The sequence below is a fragment of the Brachyistius frenatus genome, unplaced genomic scaffold (assembly GCF_029030835.1).
Source record: "Brachyistius frenatus isolate BFR_SWC_R1_liver_20210118 unplaced genomic scaffold, ASM2903083v1 Contig_106, whole genome shotgun sequence".
NCBI lineage: Eukaryota > Metazoa > Chordata > Actinopteri > Embiotocidae > Brachyistius > Brachyistius frenatus.
The window spans coordinates 936018-950422 of record NW_027210705.1 but is presented as its reverse complement, the minus strand read 5'-3'; the positions used below and the strand labels follow the sequence as shown (position 1 = coordinate 950422).

At 43.1% G+C, this 14405-nt stretch overlaps 1 protein-coding gene across 3 annotated transcripts; it reads right to left on the bottom strand.

Moving 5' to 3' along the window:
* Positions 1–402: 402 nt before the first annotated feature.
* Positions 403–13894, bottom strand: dnajc10 (DnaJ (Hsp40) homolog, subfamily C, member 10). 3 transcript variants are annotated; one of them, XM_069712062.1, is made up of 25 exons: positions 13828–13894; positions 12425–12682; positions 12146–12308; positions 11937–11987; positions 11061–11143; positions 10641–10772; positions 9901–9994; positions 9402–9479; positions 9079–9122; positions 8426–8491; positions 8187–8252; positions 7992–8081; positions 7762–7872; positions 7575–7689; positions 6962–7089; positions 5091–5207; positions 4904–5005; positions 4537–4597; positions 4204–4298; positions 3467–3600; positions 2643–2696; positions 2286–2433; positions 2012–2134; positions 1525–1632; positions 403–806 (listed from the first exon to the last, which is right to left on the bottom strand). In XM_069712062.1, the coding sequence occupies exons 2-25, from the start codon at positions 12632–12634 to the stop codon at positions 795–797; spliced, it is 2385 nt and encodes a 794-aa protein (XP_069568163.1). In that variant the 5' UTR covers positions 12635–12682; positions 13828–13894; the 3' UTR covers positions 403–794. The 3 variants fall into 3 exon arrangements, with proteins under 3 accessions (XP_069568163.1, XP_069568164.1, XP_069568165.1); XM_069712063.1 differs by lacking the exon at positions 13828–13894 and adding an exon at positions 12780–13811; XM_069712064.1 differs by lacking the exon at positions 13828–13894 and adding an exon at positions 12848–13811.
* Between the last annotated feature and the right edge of the window lie 511 nt (positions 13895–14405).

The following is a 14405-nucleotide window of genomic DNA, read 5'->3' as shown; positions in this document are numbered from 1 at the left end:
AGTAAGATGACAAACGCTCACACACACAAAGAAAATGAGGAGGAAACAGATGAATTCTGATTGGTTCTCTTTACACAACTTACATAACCAACAATTATGCCACTGAATTATCTGGTCAATGAAATGTCAGGAGGCTAAAATGGCGTCTTGTTTTATACCACCAGCAGTCCAACACCCAAAAGACAATCAGGTTAAGATGAGACACAGAAAAGCAGCAATTCTTCACATTTAAAAAGATGTATGCATGAAATATTTGGCACTTTTGCAAAAACAATAAATTAAAATTATTAAAACGTTGTTATTTAATTTTCTTGTTAGCTCTATATGTGACTTTTGTTTAAAAAAAGAAAAAGGTGAATAAAAATGGCAGTAAAGGTTATAAACGTTGACATGGAAACCGTAAACAGAAACACATGGGTTTATTCTTAAACTGTTTCTACATCAATAATAAAGTACAGCACAATGTCAACATTTGGATCTCTGTGTGTGTGCGTGTGTGTGTATCAGTAACATTGCAGTGTCCAGTATACAGTGTCCCACAGTTTTACTTCATAGAGTAAATACAAACAATGGAGACGAAATAAAAACAAATAAGAACAAAAACAAGGCAGAAGTGTTCAGTACATTCAACACAGCAGTAACAGTCAGTGTCAGTCTGTCTGTCTGTGTTACAGCTGTGGTCGTATCAAAGAGTGTTGACCGATTGATCATCACGTTGGACCAATCAAATCCACTTCTGTTCCTCCCTGACCAATCAGATTGCTGGCCTCTTTCACAGCACCACCCGCGCCCTGTCAGAACTCGTCCTACAACAGGAACAACAACATGTCAGACAGGTTTACTACGAAGTTCAGCATACAGGCTTTCTTTGCCTTTCTCTGTTAACTCAGGCTTTTTGCTCTGAGTGTGTTCACATAAGAGAGGAGCTGTTTGCAGCATCTGACCAATAACAAACATTGTCAAGTGTACTGACAGCAGAGCGACATATTTTAAAAACGAGGAGCAAACTATAATCTTAAAAAAACTATAATGAAGTTAAAGACCTAATCCACACTGAAAGCAGCACATCTGCATCTGCTAAATGATGGGAACATGTGCAAAACAATCTCCGACTGTGAATGTGTAGCCGAAGTTGAAAGTCTTAGCCTATAATATCACCTTACCATAAAGTGCACAGAAACATCGGACTATTGTCTCACTGTCTCAGTCTCATTGTCTCACTGTCTCACTCTGCGTACCGAGCTTCATACGGGATCTTCTTTGTTCGGTGGCGACAATTTTGAGACATCTGATTGGTCAGTAGGAGGTACTTTCTTACGTTTTGATCCGATTTCTCCAACATAACCTGCTCCAGACCAGGTTAAGTTTGCAGCATAAGTTACCATGGTGATCTAGCCACCCTAAAAGAGAGCCAGCTTTGTGACATTGACAACTCTTTAGTCTCAACATACCTCGCTAACCCACTACTCTCACTTCCTAGTACACCCCTCTGGTTTCGTTGGAGTTTGAGGTGAACAGAGTTACCTTTGGCTTGTTCTGTAACCGTGGCAACAGCTGTTGTAGTTGCTGTCTGATGGTGTCAGCGATCACGTTAGCATCCCGGCTGTTGATGTGCTCCCCGCTGTGTTCATGCTGTTAACACAAACATACATTTCTTTAAATCTTTTCCACCATGAACTCATATTCTGCCTCTCTGACTCTTTCACAGCACACCTGATGACACAGCATCATTTTTCTAACACAATTACACAAATCAGATGGCTGGCTTGAGGTACAATTGGCTATATAGTATAATCATAATAATATCTAGTGTTCTAAAAAATACAAGATTTGTACAAATTAAGCTCTTTCTTACTGTGAAAAGACTGCTGCTGCTTGTGTGTGTGTGTGTGTGTGTGTGTGTGTGTGTGTGTGTGTGTGTGTGTGTGTGTGTGTGTGTGTGTGTGTGTGTGTGTGTGTGTGTGTGTGTGTGTGTGTGTGTGTGTGTGTGTGTGTGTGTGTGTGTCCTCACCCTCCTTGTTCCCAGGTACGGGTGAAATCTGACAGTTGGGTAGGCGGTGATTCCAGCCAATTGACAGGTCTGATAATGAGCCTGACAGTCCACCTTCCCTGCCCGGACCTCCCCTTTAAGGAGCTGTCAATCACACAAAGAACATCCCTTTGACCCCACAGAGAGAGAACCTCCTCTGTCGGAGGAGTTTGGCTTTGATTCGTCTCTGCAGTGGACGCAGAACAAAAGCTACAGAGGAAAAACTGATTTCTTCAGAAAAAGAAACGTTTCTCACCCGAGCCAGGACCTCAAACTCTGGGGCAAAGTTCTGGCAGGGTCCACACCAGGGAGCGTAGAAATCCAGGACCCAGTGATCCCGACCAGACAAAACCAGAGACCTGAAGGAGTCTGGAGTCAGGTCCACCGACGCTCTGGGTAAAGAACTGCACACACAAGATCACTACTGTTATTAGAAGACTCCACATTCACTCAAACACTGGTACTGTACCACAGGAAAGATTAGACGGAAGGAAGGAAGGAAGGAAGGAAGGAAGGAAGGAAGGAAGGAAGGAAGGAAGGAAGGAAACAAATACACAAATAAAGAAACAAACAGAAAATAAGGAACAAAGAAAGACCGAATCTTGGGTCTCACCTGAGGGCCCATGCTCTGAGTGAATGGGCGTCTCTGTGCCAACCGTTGTAACTCCTGCAGACAGACGGACAGACAGACAGACAGACAGACAGACAGACAGACAGACAGACAGGCAGGCAGACAGACAGAAAACCAGGATCAATCTTTGACCTGAACAGGACAGTAACACACCCTGTTTAATAAGCACAGTGTTAACATTCAAAACTACTAATACTTAAACATACTAACATACTAAAACACTCCCATTCAGAAGGACCTGATGTGTTTGGGATTTTTACAGCTTTTCTCTGAAAACAGCTGCATCAGATAATCAGGTTTTTTTTTTTCTTGAAATGAGTGAAAATAATTGAAATAAACCAAACCAGACAACAATGTAACAAATCCAGCAGCTTTGTTGTGATGACCAAACTAATTGCAGCCAATCAGGTCATTGTGTAAGTTGGTGGTTTGAGTGTTTGATGTTGGAAGGTGAACAACAAAGAGCCAGAGCACCACTACGGTGCCACTCCACTCTGGCTGCTTCATGTATGTTATTTGGTCAAATTGCTGCTGTTGCAGGTGTTTCTATCCGTTTGGGTCTGATTTAAATATCCTTGGTTCAAATCATTCAGGTCGGACGCAGCCCCTCTGATTTTAAGTATTCATGTGATTCTGTGTCGGCTGCTTTATATGATCCAAAACTGTCTGTATGAAATGTGTTTAGCTGTGAGGAACATGTCCTGGAACTATCTCTGCACCGGATGCACAGAAATAAAACCGTTTTTACATCGTGTGCACGGTGTAAAACTATTTCCAGAAGGAGCATTTCAAAGTGTGGTACGTACACGTAGCGGTCGGGCTGCCGGGCATTGCCGGGGTACAGTCTGATCTCAGGGTACGCCCTCACACTCTGACTCTGACAGAACGGCTGAAAGCGCTGACAGTCGACCGTACCGACCCGGATCTGACCCGACAGCAGCTGGATGGTGGAGACGGAGAGAAAGAGAGACTCGGGTTGGTCTGAACTCTTCAGGTAGCCTGAAGGCAAGGTGCTGCATGTAGAGGTGCATCTCTGGTTTCTGTTTTGATTTGATGTTTTCTGTGAGCTTCTTTTTATGACAAAGTCTTAAACAGGGTAAGAGCAGGTTTTCAAACTCTATCAGCTCTTCTCTGAGTCGGCTGAACCGGATTCCTCCCGGTCCAGTCTGTCCCTGCCTTTACTCAACAGGCTGCAGACGTCTGACTGGTGTCTCATCGAAACACAAACAGCAGGAGCAGATAAATTACCGTCTGTATTATCTGTAACACAACTGATTATCAAACGCTATTTAGCAGAGCAGTCACAGTTCACAGCTGTATGCGATAACTTATCAAACTATTCCTGTTCAAATGTCTTCGAAATGAACCCCTAAAACTATAGGACAGTATTTGTTGTTGTTGCTGTCTCAATTACTGTGTGTGTGTGTGTGTGTGTGTGTGTGTGTGTGTGTGTGTGTGTGTGTGTGTGTGTGTGTGTGTGTGTGTGTGTGTGTGTGTGATGTGTGTGTGTGTGTGTGTGTGATGTGTGTGGCCTGTGTTGTACCCGGGCCATTCGTCTCCACTCTGGCATCAGAGCCTGACAGGGACCACACCAGGGAGCGTAGAAATCCACCGCCCAGATCTGCTCTTCACCCCGACCTGAAACAGAGACGTGGTCCACTGAGTTCCACCAGTCAGAGTTCTGCTCTGATGCTTCGCAACAGTTTGAGTTGAACAAACAGAAAGGCTGATTAACTACTATTGTGAACATCCTGTTTCTCCAGGTACAGAAGAGAGCATACAGTCACAGCCGAGAGCTTGTTCTTGGGCAAGGAGTCTCCTGTTGAAGCAGCTCCCATCGGAGAAATCTAGTTTGTATTGCGAGGACAAGTCTTACCCTTCACTCTCTCTGCGAAGCTGGATGGATCGAGGACCACCACAGATGGATTGACCAGATCCTGCAGGGACAGAAAGAAGCTCTTTGTGAATCCAGTTCATTTCACAGTCTGACTTTCAAGCTAAAGAGTCTGTCACAGTCTGAATGTCCCAGAGGATGAGGTCAAAAAGAAATATTCCAGCATGCATTCACCTTTCTATGTTTTGGTAGCAGTAATCATGATCATTCTGGCCCATCAAACACACAGTACACAGATCAAAACAATGCACAAGCCCAGAGGAGATAAAAGAAGCCATGCAAATCTTTCAAAAGCTCCGAAAAACATAAGAACAGTGTGCCTTATGTGGGATTAGCTCTGAAGTCGTACCTGTATGAACTCCAGGATGCCGTCAGCTGAATGTTGTCCTTCATACTCATGAACAAAGGAACCATTAAAGATCACTGTGGTGGGATAAGCCTGGATATTATACTGAAACACATAGAGAGAAGGAAGTGACCCACATTCTTCAGCTCACAAACAATGGAACAGTCCATGACGTGCAGTATGTGTTTACCGTGGAGCAGAGGTTGTGGTGGATGGTACAGTCCAGAGTACCAAACTTCATCTGTCCAGCCAACTGGATTGAAGCTTTTCTCAGCTCAGGCAGTAACGCTCGACACGGAGGACACCACTGCACACAAGAGTCAAGTTTTCATTCAGTTCATATCCAACAAGAATCAGGTCTCCGTTAAACATGTGAACACCAAACCTTCAAACATGCAGGCGGTGTTTACACAACATCTCTCTCAGTTTCTATTCAGGCCTCTTTAGCTTGTTAAAGTTACATGATTTCCAAATGAAAGAATTATGAAGTGGAACCATCAGGTTATCTACCACTTTGTTTGAAGTACTTTTATGTAGAGTAGTTGCAAAGGAAGCAGAAAACTAACAACTAAGGAGGTCAAAACAAATGTTACATCAGAGTGTCTGCAAAGAAACTGTTCAACATCTGCTGTCAGGACGCTTCGGATTCTTGAGCTGCATGTTATCTGCAGGTTGAAATGAATGACAGCTTGTCACACCTCCTGTTTATTTGTGTGAACTGAGGGTAAGACTACAGCCTAATATTACTATAGTACTAATAGAACAACTGAGTTTCTGTCTACATTTTATACATATATATATATATATATATATATATATATATATAATCTCCAATTTAAGTAAAAAATGCTGGAAATTCACTAAAAACTTTTTTTACACTTTGGTGGAAAAGTGTGACCAAACTATAACTCAAGTTTCTACTAAGGAGACAAAAACATCCAATCAGTGTGGGGCAAAGAGGAAACTCTGACTTTCCTCACATGAAAGAAGCACAAATATCACATTTCTCTCATGTCTTCTGCACGGTTTTTCATCGTTTGAGATTTGACTGGAGCTCTTTTAATGATGTCACCTAGATCTGCTCTCTTCTTCTGCAGTGGTTTAATTGCACCTGATTGGAGAATTAGAACCATCAGCTGTTTATCAACTCAACTGAAGTCAACTCCTAATTTTTACATTCATTAGTGGATGCAAACACATCAATTCTCATTTTCTTTTGTGGATTTGATGGAATTTTGGTTAAAATAAATCTGGATAAAAACATTTGACAAAATGACTTCCTGTTCTCTCACACATTCAAAGTTTGACGCTCTCTCTTGCTTCTCACGAGCCTGAAACCTTGGCGTGTCCAGCGTTAAGTAAATACAGTTATTTGCATACTCGGCTCAGATTGGACAGTGTTTTTATAAGGCCTGTTGGTGTTGTAGGTGTAGCACCATCACCTGCCCTGAAGGTAAACAGGGACTCTGACAGGCTGGGCGAAGAAGTTGCAAAGCAGCAAATATCAAACAACCTGCGGTCGGGTCAAACATATCCGTAATGACTCGGAAATAGCAATGCAAATAGACTTACTCCCAACGTTTGGGAGACGTGTTGCTGGCATCAAATTTAAAATAAGCATCTACCTTTCATAAAGCAATAGAATTTCTCAGTTTCAACAATTGATATGTTTTCTTTAGTCTATCTGCAATAAAATATTGCTTTATGTCATTTGCAAATCGCTGCACTCTGTTTTTATTTACATTTTACAAACCATCCCAACTTTTTGGGAATTGGGGTTGTACAACTTTATGCAGCAGGGTACACAAACATTTCATCAGATCATTTACTCCATATGGAGGACTGGTGGAGTAAGTATGATGTTCGTACATGTCTCATTCCTGCGATTACAGGTTCATGATAATATATCTACCAAAACACCCTCAGAGTCAGAAAAAGATGAGTATAAGGAAATACAGTAACACCCCTCGTGCCATGTTGACTCATTCCCTGCGCAGGCAGAACAGATCAAGTATGCGTGTGTGTCTCGATCAACCCTCTTTAAAGAAGTTAATTACAAACCGGAGCGAAGAAATCGACCAGCCAGGGCTCCTTTCTGTCTGAAGGAAAGTTGTCGGGCTGCAGAGTCGTCACGTGAGCACGAACGCTGTCCCTCGCAAAACCCACGATGTTGTACAACACATCTTTACCTACGGAGAGACACACAGGGTGACGAGACGGACAACACGACTCGGTCTGAAACAATAAAGGACTGGGCGAGCCACAGAAAATTAATCCACAAACATTTATATAATCAATTAATCATTTCAAAGGGGTTCTTGTTCACCAAATTTCACAGATTCCAGCCCCTCAAATGTTCAAATCTGATGTTTGTCTTTGTTATCTCTTCTAGTCAACTGAGCATGTTAGAGTTGTAAACTGCTGATCGGACAAAGCAGGACATCACAAGAGCTTTGGGAAACTCTAACACGCATTTTTCAAATTAACAATTGGCAAATGCATATTCATGCATAGAGGTACTCATTTAAACCTGTCAAACGGGAGAACAATTTCTCATTATACAAATAAAATAGGTGACCACAAAGTAAACAACAAGATGGTGTGTTTAAAACGGGAAACAGAGGATTACAGGGGAACAGAGAGGAGTAAGGAAACGTTCAGATGTGATTCTGACCGTGGTGGATCTCAAAGTCGTGGATTCCCAGTCCTTTGAAGACGGCCACGCAGGGTTTATGGATGTAGAGAGACTGACACAACTCTGAGTCGGATATACAGTCCACTCGGCCGACCTGGAGAGACAAACAGTCAGTCATACAGGCAGACAGACATGCAGAGACGTAGACGGACAGACACACAGGTACCTGGATGTGGTCGTTTCGGAGGAAAGCTGGGAGCTTCTTGTACTCGTTGGAGGCGGGGCTTCTGTCTCCAAATGTGAAACTGACCAACCAGCGATGATGGGCCAGTTTCCTCTGGGGATCATCAAAAGAAATTCGATGTTAACATGTGTTGTGGTGTTCAACTGCACCTGTGAGCTCCACGGGTGCATTCAACTATTTAGCGGGTGTACAGTTGTGTGTTGTGTGAGGACCTGGAAACTGTTAGTGGTCAGCAGTTCCAGATCAGGCAGGTGGTTCATGACCTGGTTGTAAATCTCTCTACTGTCCAGAGTATTCAGCCACTGAAACACATACAAACTGAGTCAGTACTGCAGTCCTGCACACAGTATTACTACAGACAGTACTTCACTGTCCACATGCAGACACTGATGTGTTCTGTGTCTTACCAAGACGCTGCCTTGTTTATCCAAAGCACTTCCAGGTGGGAACAAAGCAGTCGCTCCACTGGTCACCTGAAACACAGCAAACACCCTCAGTGCTACTGCAACTAATTCTACACCTTGCACGAATAAAACTACCACTTCTGTTGCAACAAGTACTCCTACTGCTGGGAATCAGTCTGAGGAATCTTTGTGAATACGGCCCCGGTATCTGAGAGATGTTCTGCAGCAGTGCAGCGTCTTACCTGGAAACTATCACAGAGCTGTTCCTGGTTGGTGCAGTCCATCCACCCCACCTTCACCAGACCATCCTACATGCAGACACACACACAATGAGTAGACACGTCCTCATTCCAAAGGTGTACCAATAGTATTCAACTTATTGGATCTGCAGATTTTATTACAATTAATTAACAGCATTATGGCTATGGTTATGGTTATGACATGTTTTCAACAGAGAACTGGATGGAGAGGGAGAAATGTTTTAGATGCTCCACATATAGTGTGTCTGAGGTTTATCAATGGAAAAACACAACATAGAGCACAACACGTCATTCCTATTAGACTTCTATCCATTATCAATTATTGTCTACAAATAACTTTTACACTTACTGCATAATGGTAATTATATTATAATATATATATATATAATATATTAGCACATTCTGCTGACAGGGATCATAATTCATAAATGTTGGGAGGCACTGCTCTGGAGGACAGTGCAGCATCAGTGCACATAAACATACAGTATACAGTATATTTCCTGTGAAAGAGAATTTGATTTTTTTTTTCAAGTGTATTCATTTTGTCTGACATTAGCAGTTCAGACCCATAAGTCCATGGCGGAGGTGTGTCTCTGCTCCAACCATCAGTGATAATAATACGACTGTGTTCTCACCAACATTCCTGCCACCTTCTGTCTTGTTCTCGGCTCCAGACAATCTGACAGAGACAGACAGACAGACAGACGCGTTAGTGATACAGCTGGACCAGTGTGCTCTGTGTCTGAGCCTCATGTGCACAAAGATCTGAGCATGTGTTACGTAGAGTGGTTTGTGACACTCCTCTCATAAAGATAAAGATGTGTGTGTGCGTGTGTGTGTAGGCTGGACATTAATCACACACTGATGACGTGACACTGAATGTTTCACTGACACTCAGACATGTGGAAACAATCTGTGGCAGGTGTCGCCCCTCGTATTCAGTGTGTCCGTGCGTTACCTCCGGTGTCCGAGCAGAAGGTGATGAGCCAGCCGAGCCCTGACGAGAACGCACTCTCTATCTCGCTGAACACGTTGCCTGTAAAACACGCATCCATCGTTTGTTCGTCAGGAGGATAATCGAAAAACTTATTTTAAGAAGAGCTTGTGCAGGAAAGGTACATAGGAATTACTTTAAATCAGAAGAATGAGGGACAGAGGAAAAGTTACAAAAAATAAGAATATACAGTTTGTGCAACAAGTACTTCTTATTACAGATGTTTAACAGTCAAGAGGTTTAATTGGCAAGTCGTCAGTGTTTCTAAAGACTTCATTTCACAAAACAGAAGATTTGTAATGACCATGAAGGAGGATGAAGATGTTCAGACCGGATATGATATGATATAATAAGATGGTGATTCTTGACAATGAAAAGAAGGCAGCTGATCTGAAGCAAATCTTCTGAGTGGCAGAGAGAATCAGAAGTGTGGAGGCCGACTGCAGATGTCCGAGTCGCTCACCTTGCCAGAGCTGAGTGACGGTTGTTGTGATGAACTGCATGGAGAAGTGGACCAGGATGTCTTTAGTGCGCTCCCCATTAAACTTCTCTGGTCTCTGCAGAAACACAGAATTCTGGATCATTAATGATAACCAAACAACATGGCAGAACATATTTTCAGAAAGTTTTATTCAGACAGGTGATGTGTGAAGTGGATGATAGATCCTCACACACTCCTGTTATTTCAAATATCATCAGCGGATGAAGTCAGTTTACCCTCGAACATATCGTGCCGATGATTGATGCTGATGGATGAATTTTGTAAATATAAACGCGCAGGTTGTTATTGGTGTAAATATGGAAAGAGGATGTGGATGAATCAGCTTCAGTTCATCTGGCAGAAAAGAGCATTTACTTAACAAACTTACAGTATTTGTTATAACTGTCAGTATTTGGGTTGGTTTGGTCCAGTTTGCATTTGTACATCCATCACTGCAAACCATTAGTTTCATTTATCCCTTACATGTTGCAATCCATCTCAATATTAGCCATTTGTTCATTTTAGCAATCTATCTCATTAATTTGTCCATAACTTTCAGCAATCTATTCATTCATTTATCGATCTACTTGCTTTAAGTATTTGCCTGTTAATCAGAAAATGATCCATGTTCATAAATGTTGAGACTGTGTTTCTGTTAGCTGGTTTTCACTCTCTTCCTTTGTGGATTCACTGCTGAGATGATGAATAAGCAGGAAACAGACCTGTCCCGCTCTGTATATAAACAGACTCGGGTAGCTGTTGATGCCTTTCCTCCTGCACAGATGGTTGTTGTCGCCACAGTTCACAGCTCCTATCCGGATCACTCCGTCCATCTCCTTGGCGAACTCTCTCCACTGTGAGACACACAGGTGGGTTAGAGAGACAGAAAACAGACACACACCTGTTGTATTATTGAGTTCACACCAAGTCTGTCTGTGATTGTCATCTATTGCTGCTTTCTACTGAAGGAAACGCCAACTGAAGGCTGAGGGCTCAGGCAGATACAGCCTAAAAATGTACTTTATAAAATCAACACTGCAATAAAGTGAAACTGAAGGAAGAAAAGTTTTAGTTTAAAGTGAAAATAAATAATCGTGAAAGGCTCCAGCTGCATTTAAGTAAGAGTTTTGGTGTTACATTACCGTTGGAGCCAACTCGTGACAGTGTGAGCATCGTGGGAAATAAAAGTTGATGAACCAGATTTCTCCAGAATTCACTGCTGCTTCTGAAACACAAAAAACACACACACATCAATCTCGACCTGTTTACTTCCTGTGTATCTGTCAGGTCTCCTATTTCACACTGAGCATCCACTGATAATCTCTGTAAGAGCAGAGGGATGGATGATGTGTGTATGAACTGTGCATGTTTTAACCACATGGTTCACGTGCAGCACTGACTGACAGCGAGTTCACTGCAATTCAGTCGAACATGCCTCTTTTGCACATCCGGTTATATTCTGTTCTGTGTCATGTACCCACGGTATGCACGATGCGACGATATACTTCGACAGACTAGAAGGAGTAAAGTTGCTTAGTTTGACATGAAGTTGCCGCAAACGTCTGAGTGCAACTAAATGTGATGCTGCGATCAGAAACTGAAATCACTGGCTCCAAAGTTTCAACTGTAAAAAGTTAGTCAGAAGGTGTGACGGCCGGGACTGGATTGTATTGATAATGATAACTAATCGTCATTATTTGGTCAATTCAAACAAGTATTGTCAGACGGATAAATCGTATCGTGACGGTGCGCTTACCTACGTTTTGGTTTATTTTTTCAATGTTACACATTATCGCTCCCTAAAACATGTTATAATGGTATATTCTATCATAATACATTTCTTGTGGAGTGGTTAAACTTCTATTAAAGAGGCAGTCATTACATCTTTATCATCAACACGCTAATATTATATATTATACAGGGAAAGTTGTTTCGTTTGTAAACTTAAAACAAAAACTGAACTCGGAGGACAGAGAACCCGTTAGAGCTCTTTAGTTTAATATAATTGAAAATCTTACCAAAGTCTCCGCTGTCCAACGTGATGATCTCCAAATCATCATCATAGATACCTGAACAACAAGGTGTAAATATTAAACAGCTGTTGCTGGTCACCAGTTGCTGGTTCTCAAAGATAATATTTGTATGACATATTATGGTGTCCCTAATAACAAAACAATACAGAGCTGTTGCGGCATTACTGTGGTTCCAGGTGACTGTGGAGACTTACCGAAGTCGTATCGGTAGTAGTTCCAGCTCTCGTAGCGTCCTCCCTGCTGCTCGTCCAGCCCCTTCTCTCCATACTTATCGTATTTCTTTCTCAGGTCTTCATCCTTCAGAACTTCATAAGCTCGATTGACCTGCAGGAACTTCTCGTGGGCTGAGGGGTCGCCCTAAAACACAATTGTATCCGCACGTCGGGGTTTCAGGGATGTGCCAGGCTTCATAGAAGTTGGGGTTTATATTTGAGCATATCAGGATAAATCAAGGGTTGTTTTAAGGTTCTCACAGGGTTTTTGTCTGGGTGCATGGTGAGCGCCAGTTTCTTGAAGGCCCGTCGTATCTCTCTGGTTGTCGCCTCCCTGTTGACTCCCAGCAGGTCGTAGTAGTCCCGGCCCTCCGACCAAACCGCTGCCAGCAGGATGACGAGGAGCAGCAGCGGCAACGTAAGCCTGGCGGGACGAGGCCGCTGCACCCGGAGGACGTCCCTGCGCTCCATCAGCAGTCCTCCAAGTACAACCACACCAACCAGCTACAAGCAGAGGAGCTGGAACAGAGAGGAACGACAATGAGTCCTTCATGCTGTGCTGACGGGCAGGTCGGTGCCATCAGGTCTACAGCTGGTCCTCTCTGTGGTGACTCACCCAGCTCTGCAGCCATTACCATGTCCCCGCTGTTTTACATTACATGGAGAGATAAGCAAACAACTTACTGCCTGAAAAGCCAGCGTGCCGTGTTACAACCCCCGTCGTGACTGTGTTAATTGCTCTGTCTCCTACATCTGGGTGTGAATGTTTGATCTGCATATGTGGCTTGTGTGGATTGGTTGGAGCTGGAAGCTGGGATTCCTCCATCCTCTCTGCTTGTACAACATACTGGGCGTTACCTGTTCCTCACCTGTTCCTTTGGTTCGGGTAGAATTGTGGCCACATTTGTTTGTTATTTTTTCCCTGTAAATATAAAAATGTAAAAGGTCCTATAATGTTATTGCCAGCTGTAATCAGCCCATCAACTCAAGACAAAATGCTCACAGCCACCAATAACTTGTACACAGCTTGTGAATATTGTACTACGACTAACTGGAAAAATCTGAATCTATCTTTGAAGAAATCTTTTGTAATGAATGAGTAAACTTGAGTTTTCTGGCCTGATCTGAGGAATAACAACGACTTTCTCAGAGAAAGCTGAGGAACGCGTCACCAAACCAGACATGTCCAATCAGCTCAACCCGTTTCAGAAACGCAAACTTCTCCTTGAGCGTGTGTTAGTCGTCCCTCCTGAAACACAGCTGCCTGTTAGGAACTCTTTCCAAAGTCAAAGGTTGTGGTTGTCTCCTCAGTGACAACTCGAGCAGACCAGACCTGCACATTCATGACCAGCTGACAACACCTCCGCTTCAGCACTTCACACACAACACCGCGGTTCCGTCTTACGACGACCGGCTTGTATTATAGTAAAGCTTATTTACGCTGCAGCGAGTCCACAGAGTCCGACATTCATTTTCTCAGATCTTGTGCCAGCAGAAACCCTCTAGTGATGTCAACTCCGCCAAGCTAAGCTAAGCTAGCTCCGTGTCGCTGGTCTAAAGGTTGTAACTAGCTCGTTAGCTTCACCGCCACGTGGACTCATTCAGTGTTTGTTCAAATAAAGTGGAGGTTCATCACGGACGTGTTCACACGGCGTCTTCGTTACCTTTAAAGCGTCTCAACTTGTACAAGTCTGAAGATGAAGATCCGCATCAGCGTCCGGCTCAGACCGGCATCAAGGAGAAAACAATAATAAAGGTCACTTCCGCTCGCTGCCTTTCACAATAAAAGTCGTGCGGATGACCAGGACAGCGGACGATGACGTAAACAAAACTGTGAGTCTCTTTCAGTTGTATGAATACCACGTAATGGACGAACTAACTCCAATAAGCCGGCAGGTACGCCTCCCTCTGCGTCTGGCTAACTTCACGCTTTTACCTCGACAGAAGAAACGTCACATTTACCGGGAGTTTTCCGTCGTTTACGGTAACTTGACGAAACGCAAAACTCTCTGGCCGCGTGTCGATGACGTTGACGCAAACATTTGGGGCGTTCAAACATTTGGACGCAGGTTCAGAAATGTTAATGCTCCAATAACACCCCGAAAATAACACGTGTTCTTCCAAAATGCCCAATATTAAGTAAAACAGATTGTGGCATAGATAACTGTATAAAACCGAGAAAGGTTATTATGAAGCAGTGTATTTGGGTAATAGTTTTCATTATAGTAATTTCCTTCTAAGC

What these genes read in the sequence shown, in the direction of transcription:
- dnajc10 (XM_069712062.1), bottom strand. Translation starts at nt 12,634, where the DNA reads ATGGAGCGCAGGGACGTCCTCCGGGTGCAGCGGCCTCGTCCCGCCAGG. An exon ending in CTACTACCGATACGACTTCG is followed by an intron (nt 11,988 to 12,145) that starts GTAAGTCTCCAC and finishes CTTGTTGTTCAG; the next exon opens with GTATCTATGATGATGATTTG. An exon ending in GTCACGAGTTGGCTCCAACG is followed by an intron (nt 10,773 to 11,060) that starts GTAATGTAACAC and finishes TGTGTCTCACAG; the next exon opens with TGGAGAGAGTTCGCCAAGGA.